General features: G+C 36.3%; 2 protein-coding genes across 3 annotated transcripts; both read left to right on the top strand.

Annotated features, from left to right (window-relative positions):
* Position 1: 1 nt before the first annotated feature.
* Positions 2–10,985, top strand: LOC136255449 (uncharacterized). Its single transcript, XM_066048220.1, has 2 exons — positions 2–75; positions 6,397–10,985. Exon 2 carries the CDS (start codon positions 6,412–6,414, stop codon positions 10,234–10,236), a length of 3,825 nt encoding a protein of 1,274 aa, XP_065904292.1. The 5' UTR covers positions 2–75; positions 6,397–6,411; the 3' UTR covers positions 10,237–10,985.
* A 4,078-nt stretch (positions 10,986–15,063) lies between these two features.
* Positions 15,064–16,108, top strand: LOC136256018 (uncharacterized). 2 transcript variants are annotated; one of them, XM_066048929.1, is made up of 4 exons: positions 15,064–15,178; positions 15,230–15,505; positions 15,564–15,830; positions 15,895–16,108. In XM_066048929.1, the coding sequence occupies exons 1-4, from the start codon at positions 15,115–15,117 to the stop codon at positions 16,020–16,022; spliced, it is 735 nt and encodes a 244-aa protein (XP_065905001.1). In that variant the 5' UTR covers positions 15,064–15,114; the 3' UTR covers positions 16,023–16,108. The 2 variants fall into 2 exon arrangements, with proteins under 2 accessions (XP_065905001.1, XP_065905002.1); XM_066048930.1 differs by having other exon boundaries at positions 15,082–15,178; positions 15,220–15,505.
* The last annotated feature ends 3,057 nt before the right edge of the window (positions 16,109–19,165 follow it).

A 19,165-nucleotide genomic window follows, 5' to 3' on the forward strand; every position in this document is an offset into this window, starting at 1 on the left:
GATTTAATTAGAATACGAGTCTAATTGTGGTTCTGTGCCGGAATTTTGCTGCTGTCTTGTTGCTTGCTGTTACAAGTAAGAACTCCATGTGTAGATTGCATTATATGATTTACTGCATGACAGCATAAGGCTGATGCATATGCCTCGCCCAGCATGTACAATATCGCTCAGTGTAAATGCACGTATGCTCTACTACCATAGACCTTAGAACCACTGATCCATGGCTCTTAGATCTATGCTATCACTATGTTACACAGCCATAGATTATCTATAATCTATGACACAGCTAAGGTCTGCAATCCGAGGAAAAAAAAAAATCAGTTTTACTATATAGTGATGTGATAAGGTTGCATGCTTAATCGTGTCTATGACTATGCTGTTAGTCTGGACAGTATCTGAGATTTCTCACCTGTTAGGTGATGGGCATCAAAGTTTTCTGATTTGATTGATTGATTGATTTTTTGTTTAAAGTCATGACATTCGGCATAGCCTTTCTTCCACGTGTTTCTGCAGCATTTGTCATGCTCTCTAACCATTTCCAGTGTTTCTGCAGCCACAGTAGTCATTAATTATTGAGTAAACTGATGATAGTTGAACTAGTCACCACCTAACTGCTGGTATATCACATCATATGAAATCACAGAAATATTGCCAAACATTTTGTTCCAACAAAAATATGTGCATCAGAAGTACTGGAGAGGAGTTTAGCGTCATCGAGACAATCCCTTATTATGAAGCACCATTTTTTGACGCTTGTCCCTCATGGTGAGAAGTCTCAGATCCATTCCAAACTAACAGCACAGACAGACTATGTACCCAGCCATACCACAAGACTAGGAGAAAAATTAATTCTCTTGTCCTGGATTGTAAATTCAAAATTTGTGTTTCGTTTCCTGATCAAAGAAAGCCTAGCACTTATGCTTATTACTCTGTATGATTTTTAACTGCTACAACTCTAGATACGCTAGCAATTTTCACCTGGTCCTTTGTGTGGAGCACAAGATTTAAAAATAAATATTGACATATATATATATATATATATATACATTTCTATGAAGACAACTATCGTGCCTCCAGTTTCGTGGTGGGTCTAGTAATGGGATACTACAGTGAACACCCACTCTACAATGCAAGTAATTTGCAACCGTATAAGCAATGCAATGTTGGTCCCCAATGATGACAAATTTGTTTGGGAAGGGAGTAAAATCACTGACAGTATTGACAACCATATACATACATGTAATGTACGCTTGATGGTAGGTGTGTTATATCTTGGGCACCTCAATGGAGATAGCCAAACAGTAATGAGTATTGGAAAGTATATTTGTTGCCTGCGTACTTTAGGTGTATTCCCTCTTGAAACAGCTCAATTGGATGTGACCATTTTCCATCACATCGATTACTTCTAAACAGTTAGCTAGGCACTACACAGTGGAGTTCTAAGCAATTCATGGTACATGCAAGCTAGGAGTAGTACATTAGTTTTAAAAAGGTGAAGCACAGTAGAGTCCCAGTGATAAAAAGTACCGTATTAACACAAGATGGTAAATAGATTTCTAGGAAATGGGAACAGGACAGGAATGACCAAGGGGAAGAGGTCATTATGTCCATATATAGGCTGGATTTTACATCACTATGCTTTTATTTGCACATTGTTGGATCCTTCCACTACAGTTGTAAGCACTCTTTGGATAACCATAGATTATCTACCACTGTGGGTGGGTAGATAATCTATGGGATAGCATTTCCAACCGGCTTCCCATTCACAGGTCAGCTAGTTAATTGTCTCGCAATGGATTTGGCCAAATAATAATAATACTTTGATATGCGTGTTAACCTGTGCTACTGAAGAAGTAAATACGATTGCTCTCAGCATTGCAGGAGATAGCTGAGATAGCGAAGCACGCCTTTGCCGGCTACCACATTGCTAGATCAGTAGCTACAAGAGTACTGCTACAAACACAACGCTAGCTACCTCAGTATACACTTACTACACTACATAAATGATGAGTTGACACCTTGTCATTATCCTTACGTACCGTCGAGTAAAAACTTTGGCGATAAAAACTTTGACGATAAAAACTTTGACGAATATTATTTCAATTGCCAAAGTTTTTTCCGCCAATTTTTTCAGCTAAGGGGTTTCGTCACACTTTTACCGCCAAAGTTTTTTATTATACATGGTACTCTAATAGAGCAGTCTTACAGCTTCCAGACAAGAATTATGATGGTGTATGCAATAGTATACTGTCAGACTGGAGCAGCTTCAGCCTCCATGAGTGTGTGTAGACTAGAGTATTATTATGCTCTCTTTGTATTACAATGCTCTGAGTATTAATGCAGGTGACTGCTCTATTAGAGTGTTTTGATTTTATTTCAGCAGAAATTCATCACACATTTTCTGCTGTTTTTCATTCTTGTTTTTCTAATCACAAATATGAATGATGGTACTACAATCACTACAACACAGCTGTGTGGGAAAGTCCCTACTTTGACATCTTAACACCAAACCAAAGTAGGGATTTTTCCACATAGTTATGTTATAATAGCTGCCATTATTCATATATCTTGTAACGCTACTTTTTATCACTGAAACTCTACTTCGCTTGTATATTAATAAGTTTTGATTGCACTAGCTTTGTTAACTTTTCATTATACCATAACTATATTCGGTAATGAGTTGCATGGCCAAGAAAGTAAAAAGTACAGGCGTTAAATAAATAAACGTGAGGCACTACTGTGAATTATGTACATGTGCAATGATTTTGCAATTCTCATGTGATGATATGAGAATTGATATGAGAATTGATATGAGAATTGATATGAGAATTGCAATTCTCATGTGATGATATGCAATTCTCATGTGAAAGCTTGTCGTACGTCCATGATATGGTAAACCATATCATGGACGTACGACAAGCTTTCAACTTGATATCGGATACAAACAATACTTGTATCCAAATGTAATACTTCACCAGTCCATAGAAGTTTTTGTGAATTTATGTATGTTTGTCCTTGTTCCTGTTTGGAAATTAGTGTAATATTATTAGTTATACCAATGACACAGGAAAGACTATGATGTGGGTAACAAGGTCATGTTTAATGAAGAAGTTGTATGTACATATATGTATGTGGATAAAGAGTGCAGTGAAACCTCTCCAATCTGACACCTCTGTAATCCAGAATACCTCTATTGTATACTGCTAATAGGGATGGGCCATTATTCAATTATCGTGATAATCGTGATTATTTTATTGGCAATAATAGACATCCTGTGCTTTTCATTGACTAATGGTAATTGAAATTGGCAATTACCGTGCAATAATCGTGATAGTCAGAGAATTATTTGTTGATTTTCAGTGTAATTTTACCATTATATTAATAATTCATGATGTGTTTAGTATTTTTTATAACAAGAGTTGAGTGGACAATAATTGTGATAATCGGGAAATTTGTTCATGACCATAATCCTATGGCAAAATATCAATATCACCCATCACTAACTGCTAATAGACGAAAAGGCACATCTCGGGATAAACTGGTGTCGAACCACACCCATAGCCTTATCCATTGTTGAATTTCTGTATGCTTGTCTGGAGGCACATCAGTCAGTCAGCATAAAATTCTGTTCAATGGAAAATATTTTAAAATTCCACAGAGACTTTTTGGAAGGGATTGGGGCTGGTCTGAAGACATTATACAGTACTACCGTACTATATGGTACAGATGTAAGTATAGACTCATCATGTTTGGTTGTATGGTAGAGAGTTATCTAAATTATAATGGTGAAAAGTACTTGACTAACTTGAGACATGAATGCAAAACTGTAGTAGAATACTCAACTACTCTAATAGAGCAATCATGTTGGTGTCAGGTTGATTATGTAGATAACTGGTGTTTGGGTAATGTCTCACTTTATGGTTTTGTGAATCACATGGTCCTGAACATAAGGGAATAATATGTCATTGATTCACTTACATTACAAAGGCTGTCCAATGTCTAGTTTTGGTGACCGTAAAATAGAAAAGCTATCATTCCTTGGCCTACAAACAAACATCTTTAGCAAAGAAGAGAAGAAATTAGATGAAATGAAGGACAAAAGGAATGCATTGTATATCTGGTAGTGTATCATGTGTCCAAGGAAAGTTGCTTGACATCTAATAATCAGACTTCAGGCCAGTCACGTAGGAACACAAAAAAAAATTAAAAAGAGGTAGGGATCAATTAATACGCATGCTACTAAAAGTAAGGAAACAAGCTCGAAAATGTTACAGCTGAAATGAGAAATGATCCACGCAACATAAAAGCAAGGAAACTGGCTACTTGCTAAAATGAGACACATTTTATTCCCTACTTTTGGCTATCATCTTGAAATGAGACTATCAAATTAACAAAAGTAGGGATTAAAATGTTTTAGCTTTTTGTTGTGTGGATGACTTGTAGTTACATTTAAAAAAAATCTGTTATTAATGTGGAAAATTCGTTCTGTTGTAGTTGTACAGAGTAGGGCAGTAAGTACAGTACTAGCTTACACTCGAGCTAGTATGTGTCACCACAAGTATGGCAAACCCAGCAAATGCCTTTCTGGCTGTTAAGGAAACACTGCAACACTTCAAATCTAACTGGTTTGAATCTTAGTCAAATCACAACTAACCTTGAATCTAGCTATCCTGATTCTGAGAGAAAAAAGCAATTTGGAGTTAATGAGCTCCCTTTAATAGCCTTGCTATTAAATAACCATATAATAAATAGGCGGTGGATGCTGAACCGAAAGTCAGTTCAATAAGTCAGACTCGCTATTGAACCGACAGTAAAACTTAGACAAAAAGGGTCACTAAATGAAAAAAAAAAAACAAAAAAAACCACAAACTCAGCTAAGACTCGAACCCTGGACTACTGGAACTGTAGGCAGTGTGCTACCGCTGCTAGCTACTAACTACCCCTACTGTTCTACCTTGTAAATGTTACCCATGTAGTAGTCACACTATATAGTAATCACACTATATAGTAAGAAGACATTACTTAAAGATGAAAAGGTGAACCCAACCCCAACCCTAACCCCAACCCTAACCCTAACATTAATGCTACTTTTTGTGTCCCCTAAAGTTGAATGCTCAGGACAACCACTAGACGCGAAAATAAAAATCTTTCCACTTCCTAATAAATAATAGCCGCCTGCCCACATGATATTTTTTGTCTGAATAGGACGGGAAACAAGGAATTTATGATTGTTGGCCTAAGCAAGCAATGAGAGATGTAGCATTAATTTATATAAGCTCATTATGCAATACCTGTGATCATACACCTTGTATCTTTTGTAATGAATAAAATGGTGGAATGCAAGCTGACCATAATTAACAAAATAGCCAACTACTCTAATAAAGCAATCGTGCTGGCATCAGGCTGATACATAGATAACTTGTGCTTGGGTAATTATGGTTTTGTGAGTTGCACAGCCTTAGGAATAATATACAAGGCATGTCTTGTGTAAATTCACTTATGGTGTTTCCAGGCTTATTCCCATGACAGTATGAGAGCTATTGATGCATGACCTGCATTCAACACATTTAGCTAAGAAAAGAATAAATTGGTATGAAAGAGAAAGCTTATTGTAAATGTATTGTATCTCCAGCAGTTAGTCATGTGGCCAATTAAAGCTGGTGTGAGAGTAATGAGCAGACCCTAGACCACAGTCAAGCAAGACGCAAGACCACCTTAAACGTAGCAACAAACAATATAAAAACGTCCAGCACACTATCCATGATCACTTGTTTTATCTGTAAAAGTTAACTTGTTGTGAGCACTGATAGTGTTAGTATAGGAAATAAATTAAACAAGGGTCGAAGAAATTTAGATGCCTCCAAACGTTACCACCAAATAACACTCATATATAAGAATCCCATTTTAGCAGTAGAAATATCATTTGGGTGAGATTCCAATCTATCCAAGTTACTTGTAGTTTTCCAAAACAATTTACAAGTGTTATTTGTTGTCTAACCTATCTCACAACTGCTTACATAAATTGCCGTAGTGTTCTAACAGATAACAGTGAACAATTGAGGTAAAAGCCTAAAAACTTGATGAGTTCTTATATAAGGTATCACCTGTTTGATTGCATTACTCTAATGATAGATCATGAGCAAATCAGGGTGGAGACAATAACTCATAAAGATATAATGCCATATACAAACAGTGAAAGTGACACACAAATGGTTCTGTCAAATATGTGTAGAAAGAAAAAAATGGCAAGTACAATAAGTGAAAGTAAACAATACATAAGATGCAGGAACGCTTAGCTGTTTTGGATTACATAACTACGTACATATATAACTTTATGTAATGAATGACACAATAATATAATGTTATAGCTAGTTAACTGCTTTTATTATGTTATAGAGGAGTTGGAGGATCATGATGATGGTGGTAGCTGTGATGATGGTTATTTGTTTCACTTTTGTATCTGCTGCTTATAAAAATGAAGTTTATATTTCAAATAAATTGGAACTTTCTAACTGTGTAAAAGTGCACAGGACGTTCTACCAATGTGGGTCATTGAGTCAAGCATTTCAGTTGTTGGAAACATGTTGTGATTCAACAGATATTGTTATTGAGCCTGAAAATTATTCTGTAAATGCTTCCTTTACTGTTCATGATTTGACAAATATCCGTATTCGTCCATACTCACGAAGTGAGCGAACTGTCATTCATTGCTCACCAAATGTTAATAACAGTCATGATTTTGACACTGGGTTGGCATTTATTAGAGTAACTAACTTTATTCTTGAAAACCTGAACTTTTTGGGCTGTGGCATGAAGCATGTTAGTACTATCCAGTTTGGATCAGGTGCTGAAGATAAGCAGTTTATTACTTTGCGTAGCGCATTGTTCATACAGAATAGCAGCAACATTAATCTCTTTAACGTTGTTATTTCAGAAAGCAATGGGATTGGATTGTTAATTTTTGACACAGTTGGAACAGTAAACATCACAAACTCATTGTTTACTGAAAACAAGTTGAATTCATTAGAAGAAACTAAGTATTTTACTGGTGGTGGTGGGATCTACATTGAGTTTACAAATTGTACACCCGGATTAGCAGCATGTGACCCTTCCAGTAATGTTCACAATTCATTGTCTAATTATATCATAGCCAATTGTGGGTTTTCAGGTAACAATGCAATTTACAACTTTAGTGACAGTGAGCCAGATCGTCTTGCTAGCAATGTACATGTCTCATTTGGAGCTGGGGGTGGTTTATCTGTTCAATTTCATGGCTATGCACAAAAGAATACATTTCGTATTATGTCATGTATATTTGCCCTGAACAAGGCTAACTCAGGTGGTGGCGTCAGTGTAGATGCTAAAGAAAATTCAAACAATAACTTTGTGAAAATCTTGCAGTCATCTTTTTATGGCAACTTAGCCTACATGTACCAAGGAGGTGGTGGAGCTCATATGGGTGTTGCAATATATCAGAATAACCAGCAGTGTTATAACAACTCCTTTATAATCGCTGACTGTGGTTTTGATGGAAACAGTGCCACTAAAGGCGTGGGTGGGGGGATTACATGGTATTCCAGTCATGAACCTGGTCAAGCACAGCCCACTAACTATTTTGAAGTTTGCAATTCTTCCTTTGTTAACAATGAAGCATTGTATGGGTCTGCTGTTCAAATCAATAAAGAATATCATGCCTCAGTGATAGGTGGTGCTATGCTGACACTAGTGATTGATAGTTGCAATTTTACTAATAACAACCTGCGCCTGGTTAATTCTTCTACATTCAGCAGCGTAGGAGCAGTTTCTGCTTCTGGAGTTAGTATACAGTTTACAGGTGCTGTGCAGTTTACTAAAAACAACTCTACTGCTTTAGTGATAGATGATGCTGTTGCAAAATTTTCTGATAATTCTTTTGCACAGTTTACTGAAAATAAAGGCTTGCATGGTGGCGCTATTCTACTTCTCAGTGATTCTTGGATAGAGGTACATCCTAATAGCTCACTGCTGTTTGTAAGGAATACAGCATTAACCAATGGAGGTGCTATATATGTAGAGTTGTCTACACCATATGATTATATATTGTCCCATTCTTGTTTCGTGAGGTACTATTCGGACAACATTTTCCCTGATAAGTGGAACACAACATTTACTTTCATCAATAACATGGTGGGTACTTCTTATAATGCAATTTTTGCTAGCACTTTGCGTCCATGCTTGAACTTCTATGTTGAGAAAACATGTGAACACATATTTTTGTATGACCCACCATTTTACTATCAGCCATTTCTATCTAACTGTATTGCAACTTCTCCATTACTATTTACATTTGATGGTACTAATGCTTCCACACTTTACGTTGTACCGGGAGAAGTATATGATTTAAGAGTACATCTAGTTGACGAATTATGTCAGAACATCTCTGGTGTCATGTTCATTGCCTCTTGTGCAGACGCAATTTCACCGTACGTGTTACCATTGTATAGCTTCACAAATGGATCTATTCAGATTGCAGGACAACCCCATGAAACTTGTCCGTTACAGCTAAAAACGGACTCAGACTATCAAATAGCAAAAGTTCTGCAAGTAATTCTTCTCAACTGTCCTCCAGGATTTGAGTATAATGGAGTTAATAAACAGTGTGAATGTATTACACAACCAAATCCTGTGGTGAGTAGCTGTAACCTAACTTCTTTTCGGGCTCATTTTGATAGATCTTATTGGGTTGGATATGTACCGGACTCAAACTCTTCCAAGATAATGCTGTTTGGTTTGTGCCCATATGGATATTGCTATGCAGATAATACTTCACACAGCAATCAATTATTGCCTAAAAATGCTACTATTCTTGATGAGTTTGTATGTGGTAAGAGAAACCGGACAGGTATTTTATGTGGACAGTGTATAATAGATTACAGTGTTGCAGTGAATTCACCAATGTTTAGTTGTCACAAATGCAATAAGAATCATTTAGGGATTCTATACTTGTTGCTTTACTATATAATTCCAGTAACTGTTTTATTTTATGTCATAATGGCATTTAATGTAAAGCTGACATCGGGGCCTGTAAGTGCATTTTTGTTTTTCTCTCAGATCATCAGCAGTCAGTACTTTGTCTATTCAAATTCTATAGATATTACTTCTCCCACTGCACGGAGCATTGTAGATGTACTGTTGACCATCTATAGCATGTCAAACCTTAATTTTTTTCACCATGAAAAGTTCTCATATTGTCTGTTTGCTAATGCTGGAACTGTGGACATACTAGCATTCAATATGTTACTATCATTGTATCCTATATTGCTAATATTTATTTACTTTCTGCTACGGCATTACCGATGGATGATTTACAAATGCAAGCTGACCTGTTATAGAATATCCAGTAGATCTGTGACTCACGGAATCTGTGCATTTCCACTTCTCTATTTTGCAAGGCTAAATGCTACGTCATTTGCTATCTTGAAATCAGCAGATGTCACTTACCTCAACAACACAACGGTTAACTACAGGACAGTTTTCTACATGCAAGGAACTATTCCTTACTTTGGAAATTATCCGTTGTATGATGTTTATATGGCTGGGTCCATTTTCTTGATAGTAATACTTATAGCCATTCCTACAATTATTTTGATGTTGTATCCATTTATTTCCAATATTGTTATCATATTCCGATGGGAAGAGAGTGGAGGTATACAATTTGTTAATAAATGTTTACTGGTTCATGTGCTGAAGCCGATCTTGGATTCTTTCCAAGGTGACTACAAAGATCATTTACGTTTCTTTGCTGGGTTATATTTTTTTCTGTACAAAACTCTCTTTTTCTGTATTGTCATGATAGGATCAACACCAGATATAAAAATTTTACTTTTCTTAATGATCATTTACTTCTTCCTGCTCACACTTGTGCACGTATTGGCAATGCCTTACAAGAAGGACATGGATAATGCTGCCTATTCTCTGGTGTTTATGTTGATCCTTATTATCTTACTGATGGAATATTTTCTTATATCTATTGACAAAGCATCCTATACCATGACTCTCATATGGTCTAAAGTTTTACTATTAGCATTTCCATTGTGTTGTTTGATGCTGAATTGCGTGTGGAAAGTAGCAAATAAGATACGATCTTTCCACAGAAGGAACATTACCAATTATCAGCTATTACCAGACTTTCCAGACAGGCTAATAAATGATGATGATGATGAGAATGAGACCAATGATGGTAATGGTGATGATTAGTGTAATGTTTGCACTATGCCCTCCAGTTCCATAGCTGTGCATGTTCTGATTCTAGTTACACTAATATCAGTACTAATATTATATACGAACAGCAAAAGGTTAAATAATCACAATACTGCATTAAATTTTTGTATAGTTACTGTATTAATTAAAAACTGTATACACTGACAATAAAAAAGCATGAAACATTGCGGTGCTAGGATAGCAGACTAGAAAGTTGAAACACGAATGGATTAGCTTGTGACATGGATCTTGAATAGTGACAGTCATGTACTATTTGCTGATTCCTCTGTTTGAATGAGTGAGGCACCCATTACCTGCTGTATATGAAAAAAAGTGATCTAGCTTGAAACCAGCTATGCAAAGTAAATTATGTATATGTCGACATTTACTCCTTGATATTTGTACCTCACCTAAAAATGTCAACGCTTGTATGTATATATCATTCTGTAAACATGCACGTCAGACCATAATGTAGTTACGTAGCCTGACAAGTTTATGCACATGCAATTGAGACTATCAGCTGCAGTGTGCCAAACAAACACTTGAGCTCAGGGAAATTCTACAATAAAATTAATTCAACTGTATGTGTATAACACATGTACAGGCAATATATCTGATTACATCACTAAAATGAAGGTACTTTCCTACCATATTTCCCCATTTGGTAGTGATTGTCAAATTAATAATAATTTTATATTGCTGCTGACCAGTGATGTGTGTAAGGGATGCAGACAGGCCAATACATACCAGAGCAGCCATATGTGTATGATATTAATTTTGTGTGTACAACTGTACATGCATTCTATGATTAGCCACTGGTACACAAGTTCTTTGTGATGTAACATCTATACTGTACATGTGGGAGATCGTGAATGGTATAAGCATCTCAATTTCAATGGTGTATACTTGTAAGGGGGTAGTTGTATGACACCTGCAGTACTATATAGGAGCTTGATTGAAAATATGCAGGCATTCAGTTGTAAACATATGCTTTAGAGTTTTGTTAAGTTGCTTTACAATAATTATGTGTATATAGACACAAAATTAATGAATAAATAACACACATCCTCCGTCAATGTACAATTGAGAGTCTGCCAACACTAAAAGTGGCATGAAATTAGGTTGCTTTCGTTTTAGTGATTTATCATCTCTTGACTTCCACTTTTTGAGCATGGACAAATGTAGTGGAAGTATATGTATCAGTTGAGATGACATTTAAAAACTTGCCCTATAAGAAGTCTAACTATTTCTTTGAATACATGGCTAATGAATACTGATTAGGTGGTAAGTTCACTGATAGCAAAAAGCAAAAAGTTCTCTGAGACTGATGGATGAACAGAACCACTAATATGAACATAATTATTATAATCCTTCTAATAAATAATGGTGCATGAATTGATGTGGAGAGTTTGCTGGCTGCTATATAGAAAACCTAATGGATGACACTATTAATGGGTTGCATGGGACTTTTTAAGATTTAACCAAAAACAAGATATCATTAATTTATTTAATGATGGAATGTGTAAGCACTACAAGCAATATTCATAAAGAGACTTAATAGTTAATCTGATAGATAACTGATTTTTTTGTGGTGTGAAGTTTTTGAATAGAGTAGCTATATACAAACTTTTAACTTAACACATAAAATCATCATAACACCAGCTAATACACTGCTTGAGTAGAAGAGCACCAACTAACAATAACATTGCTGATGCAGCAAATATGGGTATGGAGACATACTCACACAAGCTTGTGGACTAGCTATTATAGAATACTTGTTACATGTGCTAAAATGAGGCTGACTGACCACAAGTATTCCAGTCTTCAGATAATGCTTATTTTGCTATTATTGTAGTTGAACCCTCTACAGGGTGACTTGTAGCTGAATTCTCTATGTAGCTACAGGCAGGGTGATTTGTTTGTAACTGAGCTCTCCACAGTTACATAGCTGAACTCTCTACAGGTGACTTGTTTCCTTATATTAGGACTTTAAATTTATGTGACTTACTAAAAGTTATAATTAGTGTTATAACTTTAAAAGGTGTTTGGCTGCTGTGGCATATAATGGTACATAGCATAAAGCCTATTATATAGGGTGATTTGCTGGCAAGAAGTATGGTTCAGTAATGTAGAGAGTTCAGCTACGTAACAAGCCACCCTGTAGAATTCAGTTATAAACAATTTAAGTCAACCCTGTAGCATAAGACCTTGCAGAGAGTCAGCTATAATTACATAAGTATACCAGGAGCCCATAAGCACCACAAGGTGCCCTTGCGGCACTTATGGGCTGCTGATTATACTCAATTGCATACACTAAAGCTATCTGTATATAATTAGCTCTATACAGCCTTTAAGGTGATGTCTCTTTGTGGGGCATGTGATTAGTAAGAGATCAGATGATTGTGTACATGTAGCTATTCAAAACTATTATCTTCTACATATCACATACAATTGAGGAATGTATAGTACATGTACACAAGTGCCACACACATGCAATACACACAGGTGATACACACAGGTGTACTATTGCCTTTCATTCCAGCATTACACAGAGAGTATATATATTCTTCATGAGGGTGAGAAGCGCTGCTTTTTATATAGCTATATACTATCTATGGTTTATTTATCGTATAATGGCTGCGGCATTTACATAATACACTCGTGGGATGCCCAAAACTGATGTAGCTCTTGGTGTACAAATTGACCTGGGTCAACTCTGGGTCTGATCTGTCATGACCCAGATTGCTATCCTGGTCAGTGGGTCATCCAGGTCAGTAGTATAGTGATCTGGTTTCAATGCTGTGGCACATGCATTTTTAAAAAAAGTTATTATCTCCTAGTGCTGTAATCACCAAGTCAGGTTTAATTCAACACCAAGTAAAGTTTAATCAGCACTAACAACTCACCAAGTTACTGAGTGCTGTAATTTACATTAATGGGCTATGGCATAACGTTACTACACCAAGTTACATAAAATTTTGAAGTCTTAAGATGGTGAAAATGTACTAAAGCTAGTTGAGCATAATAAATTATGAGTTGGTTGTAATAACCTTTTAAGGTGATGTTGGCATGTGACTATAAAAGATGACAGTTCACATTTAGTTATTCAATGAATTTACGCTACATAATATTATCGCATACAACAGAGCAATGTGTAGTATGCACTCAAGTGTACACAGTTCAACAGCCCATCATGCCATAACATTAAGTTTTAATTATCTCACCTACTATGTAGTGTTGTTTTGTGTTGTTGTTGTTTCAGTACTGGAACTAAAATAAGTACAGTTCCAGCCCTTTTTATTCCAGTTCCAGTTCTAGAACTAGAATTGGAACTGGAACAATAATTTTGGTTTCCTTAAGACTGGAACTAGAACTATGTATAATTTTGCCTTCCTCAAAACTGGAACTAGAACTATAAAGAAATTCATCAAGTACTGGAACTAATTCTGGAACTGGAATTGGTCATATAACCATACAGTTTGCCAATTAGATTTTATGCTCTTTACAAGACCAGAATTTTTCTGCTCACAAAGCACACAACTTATATAGACTGGGATATAACTTCATGAAAAAGCTGTATGTATTACATACCATGCATTCATGTGCTAAAACACTGCTTGAAACAACTGATTAGCTAGAGAATGCCAAATGCAATGCTGGCTCAGTCGCATTGTTATGTCTGGTTCAGTGTTTGATAATTAGCTTACAGGTCTTGTACCATGCCACCATTCAGACCCATTAGTTACCTCAAATGGCTTGAAATTATAGTGTTGTATAGTTGTTTGCTTAATAATAAGCTACATACATGAAACGAATAAATCTGGCAAGACTAGCTAATGAGTGTCTATGCGTATAATTCATTGTGGACTTTTGGTAGCTAATACTTAAGTTAAAATAAGTGGTGTTATAGAAATTGAAGAATGATTCTAAATGCCATGGTTTCTGAACTGGAACTAGAACTGTAGTTTAAAAGGTTATGGTTCCAGAACTGGAACTAGAACTGTAGTTTAAAAGGTTATAGTTCCAGAACTGGAACTAGAACTGTAATTCTATAGGTTATGGTTCCAGAACTAGAACTGGAACTGTAATTTTTAAAGATTATTGTTCCAAAACTGGAACTAGAACTGTAATAACTAGCTGATACTGGAACAACACTACTACTATGCCAGCAGTGTTTGATTGATTCCGTCTGCTATAGTAGGAGAAAGACATTATCTGTCAAGGTGGTCTGCAACCCAGGTCCTCCAGGTGTTAGCATAGTGTATGTTGTGTGTGTATGTGGTTATGTGATGTAATTCAAGTGCATGTGCATGAGTGTGTGTACACGTATGTCCATATCACATGCACATGCAAGCAAGTATTGTTTATAGATTAATTTATAGCCAGGATGGATTTAAAAACTGAACCCAGGCTGCAGTAACACTCCTTGTATGACAATGAATTTTTGTCAGCATGTTTACAGATATTCCTTTATAGTTTAGTGCTATTTACACTAGGCCTATTTGTATCACATTGCTTTCAATAAGTACAGCTTCCACCAGTTATAACTGACAAATTAATGGGTCTAAATTTTCTACAACTTTTCAAACACAGGCTGCATATAGGACCAGGGGTCCAGTCCTACAGACCTTGAACACTTGTGTTGTAAAGCCTTAAAAATGTGTGCAGTGCACAATTATTAAGCCATCAAATCAGTACTAAAAATAGGATGGGGAAACCCTGAATGTGGCGTGGCTGTTAATAATTAATTGGTTTATTATTTTCTTGTGGGGTATTTTTGGGGGGGAAGATGATGATGCAACACAATGTTAGGATAAAATAAGAGACTCATAATCCCAAAAGCAGTTAATAATTGTTATTGTATGTGTACAGAGTATGAAGTTGGCACTTCTTTATTCTTTGCTAATATATCAACTGTCCAATAGCTGTGATGCTACAGGTATTAAGAGACTATTTTGTGTGATTTTATGACTTTATAAGTGTTGTATAGTTCAGTGTAGACCATTGGAGCTAGTTAATGAAGCAACTGATACTGTACAGCTTGGCGATAACTACACCATCATCAACACTGATCCATGTAGAGGCCATAAAAACATGTCATACAGGATGTACCATCAAGATCACCACACTGGGAGTCTGAAGATGATCACCAATAGTACAAGTTATACACATACAATACATGTACAGTTGGACACCTCAGGAGTGTACTGTGTACACAAGGAATGTTCAACTGCTGGAATTGATGCATGCTGCGTCCAAATTCAAAGTAAGCAAAATGCTATTGCTATATGTCAGAGAGTTTGACAGCATGTTATGTCCTACAGTACAACAGAAGTTGATGATAGTCATGTCTAATGTAACTATTGAAGGTTCTGATGAATCTGCAGTGTGCTATGCAACAGGATGGCCACGACCTAAACATTTACAGATTCATTCACAAGACAGTTGTGCTATAATAACTGATGATGTCAGAGTGATTGACCACTACAGTACAGCTGTTTTCTTCACTTTTAAAGCCAATAGTTCTTGTGAGTGGATCAGTTGTCAAACCACATCAAGAAGAATAACAAAGGAAATTCAAATAATTCAGAGTAAGAAATTGTAATGTTATCAAGTGGCTACATTTTAACATGTACACTGACTTCTACTTTGCAGATTCAGCAACTGGTGTACAATCAAGTACTCCGTCACTTTCTTCTACATGCAGTGGGACACTAGCAATGTGCAGAACTACCTTGTGGATCATCATTTTAGTACTGTCAGTTATTGCAGTAATAATATAGTACACTAAAACACTTCGATTAAACTACACTGTACATGTAATTGCCCTATGGAATAGCATTCAAAGATGTATTTTCATATAGTTCAAGACATAGGCGGCGGAAGGGGGGGGGAGGGGGACCTAGGGGGCTGACGCCCCCCTCAGAATGATACCACGCCGAAATTCTTCTTCTTGGAGTGGGGCTGAAAACCGCAGTAAAGATCGAGATACTCTAATAGAGCAGTCACTCGAATAAAGCAGTCACAGTATTAGAGCAGTGTGTAGCGAGCTATGTAAGGATTTTTATGTGGTTTATCAGCTATAAATGCGTAGCTGGTGAGGTGGGCAGTTATTGTCAGCTAGTTGTGACTTTTTTTTTTGGTCTCACCTTTCCAAATCAGAGACAATGTAGTACCTCATTTCCAGAAGTCTGGGTCAGCCCAGCCCCCCCCTCATATCAACTACTTCCTCCGCCCCTGGTTCAAAATTAAGTTTGTACTAGAGGCAGTAAGGAATGCATGGCATACAGGTGGCTATGATTCAAAGTTCACTGTAAAATAGGCTCTCAATAACTATGATTATGCATGTGGTAACAAGAATACTGGGACTGGAGTTCATCACTGCATTTACCAACAAAATAGCCAAAGAGCCATACAACAAATATAGCAGGGAATTAATGTCAACTAATTTTGCTGTGTTTTCATGAAGTCTGGCATCTAAATGCTACACTGATCAATGGCTAATTAAACTCTAGACATGCGAGCACCTTTACTAGGTGTGACATATTCTATCGTATGTCAATTTAATGTATGCATGACTACAATAAAGTAATGAAGACAACACATAGATGAACTGGATGCTGAGTGTTTCATTGCTGATCTTAATTATCCATTTGTTGTTCTCTCTGTATAATTATAACTGTGAACACTGTGAATGAGCAAGGGAACACACTATACTTTTGCCATTAACTCCTTACAAACCATGTATTCTATAGTATATATAGGTGATATAAAATTACGGAGAAATATAAGGTTGTAGTATTCTGCACATATCTTACTGTCTTAGTGACACAATTGATAATAACTTGTGATTAGTCAGCAGTCTTAGTACGAATAAAACATGTGGGAGATTGGCAAGACAATGACAAACCAGAGTTAATTTCCTGTGGTAATTTAACAGTGTTCAGTTGATATAGGGAATTCCTGTTCACAATACAATACATTATAAATTAAACATTATATAATAAGCATAGCTATATCCATTTGAGGCAATACTCATAAGTGGATTTCTCTTTGGCTTACTGAGTGCATTCTTGCTGATGGAGAAAACTAATCTGAGTAATGTCTGGAGTACCACAAAGAACTGTGTTTGTTCTATATAGGGCTGTTAGGGGGAAGTCCCCTCTAAAATCTCAGCCTCCTATCCCAAAATGTTGGTATTGTTGGACTTTGGCTAAAATTGTTAAACATGTTATTAAACTGACATGCAAAACTATCAAAAATGCCTTTAGATTCAGCTTCAGACAGTTTACTACATAAAAACCTTCCCAGGTTAAAACTTGCATACACAACCTTAAAACTTTAAATCAAGTCTTAGATGGAAAATTTCTTAGGGTAAAATTTAATATCTTAGGGGGGGGGGGGGGGGGGGGATTTGCCCCAAATGCCCCATCCTGGATCCGCCATTGCTAACACCAGTTACCTTAAAGCCACTCCAAGAAAATTCATTGTTTCTGCCCGCATGCAGATTCTCTTCCCACATGGTCATTCATTATTGCTGTCAACTGAACATTTTATTCATTACGTATCCTGTGATTGCATAGCAGTATAACTAGTTTAGCATTCAGAAAGCCCATTAGCTAACTTTTCACTGTTCAGGTTCTTAGTTTACATATTTCTACTGTATTCTTACCTGTAAGTTAGTTATGAATTTTGAAAATTAGTGGAAATATTAATGAATACTACTGAATGGATAACAACCTTCCCGCATGTATTTTTGAGTTCAATGAAATGGGAAACAAGGAATTTTCTTGGAGTGGCCTAAAGAAATTACAATAATTCAAATTACACTTTGGAGACATGCTCAAGCATTGAAAAGATCAGAATTTAGGCCATTAAGTTTCAATGTTGTTCCAGTATATTGTATTGTGATATTGAATGCTTGGTTGAATATATCACTCAACTGACTACAATTCCTACTGGTAGCTACCACTGTTAGCTTTACATTGCTTCATGCTAAAAAGTACCCTTAAGCTTTTCTCCTGCACTTCCATGCCTTCAAGTACAGGTTGAAGAATCTGGTAAAGTGACCATTTCATGTGTAAAACTCAGTGACTTTATAGTATATTGGGATTGAAAAACGATTTAGTAGTGAAGGCCAATTGTCAGTATGGTTGAAGGAGAGTGTATGAGATGAGTTTAAATGTGTATAGCAAACCAAAATCGAAGATTATTGAACCATGCAATTTTAAATGTGCTATACTAGTGATTTGGATGATTTGGATCTTTCTTTCTACTAGTCGGCACTTAATTCTGGTCACTTGGAACAACTAACTATTGCTCACCTACTCTTCAGAGACTGAACTGGATGAATTGCTATAATTGTTTGAAAGCTTAAAAGATCTTCAGGTTATTGCTAGTCACTGTCAAAACCTACAGGACTAAACTTATTCTGTATATATTTATCAGAAGTGCACTGTTGTGGAAAATATTGAGTGGTATGAAGTTGACTCACTTAGCAGTGGAGTACTTTTTTATTTGCTTGCTCCAGAAATGTTCTACTATTAGAGGAATTGAATCTCAATGCCATTGTGGTCGTGGAAAATCAGATGTGTTGATGTTATCCTATTTTACATCACTACACTACTGTTACCTAAAATGTTATGATTTACCCGCTGTTGTGCAAGACATGATAATTAATTGTATAAGGAGCTCAAGTGTGTGAGTGTCATTGCACAGAATTTGTCACTGAACTTAGCCCATAACCCCAACCTACAGCAATATACATCCAGGCATTTGATGCTGATATTCATATGACCTCGTGATCAGTTTCAGCTCATGGTGGATTGGCACATGTAGTTTTGTGGGTAGGATCTTTGACAACTGAAGGTATAACATGTCTTGTGAGGAATTAACTCTCCCAAGCTGATAACATTTTATTTGTGTG

The sequence above is a fragment of the Dysidea avara genome, chromosome 5 (genome assembly GCF_963678975.1).
Source record: "Dysidea avara chromosome 5, odDysAvar1.4, whole genome shotgun sequence".
NCBI lineage: Eukaryota > Metazoa > Porifera > Demospongiae > Dictyoceratida > Dysideidae > Dysidea > Dysidea avara.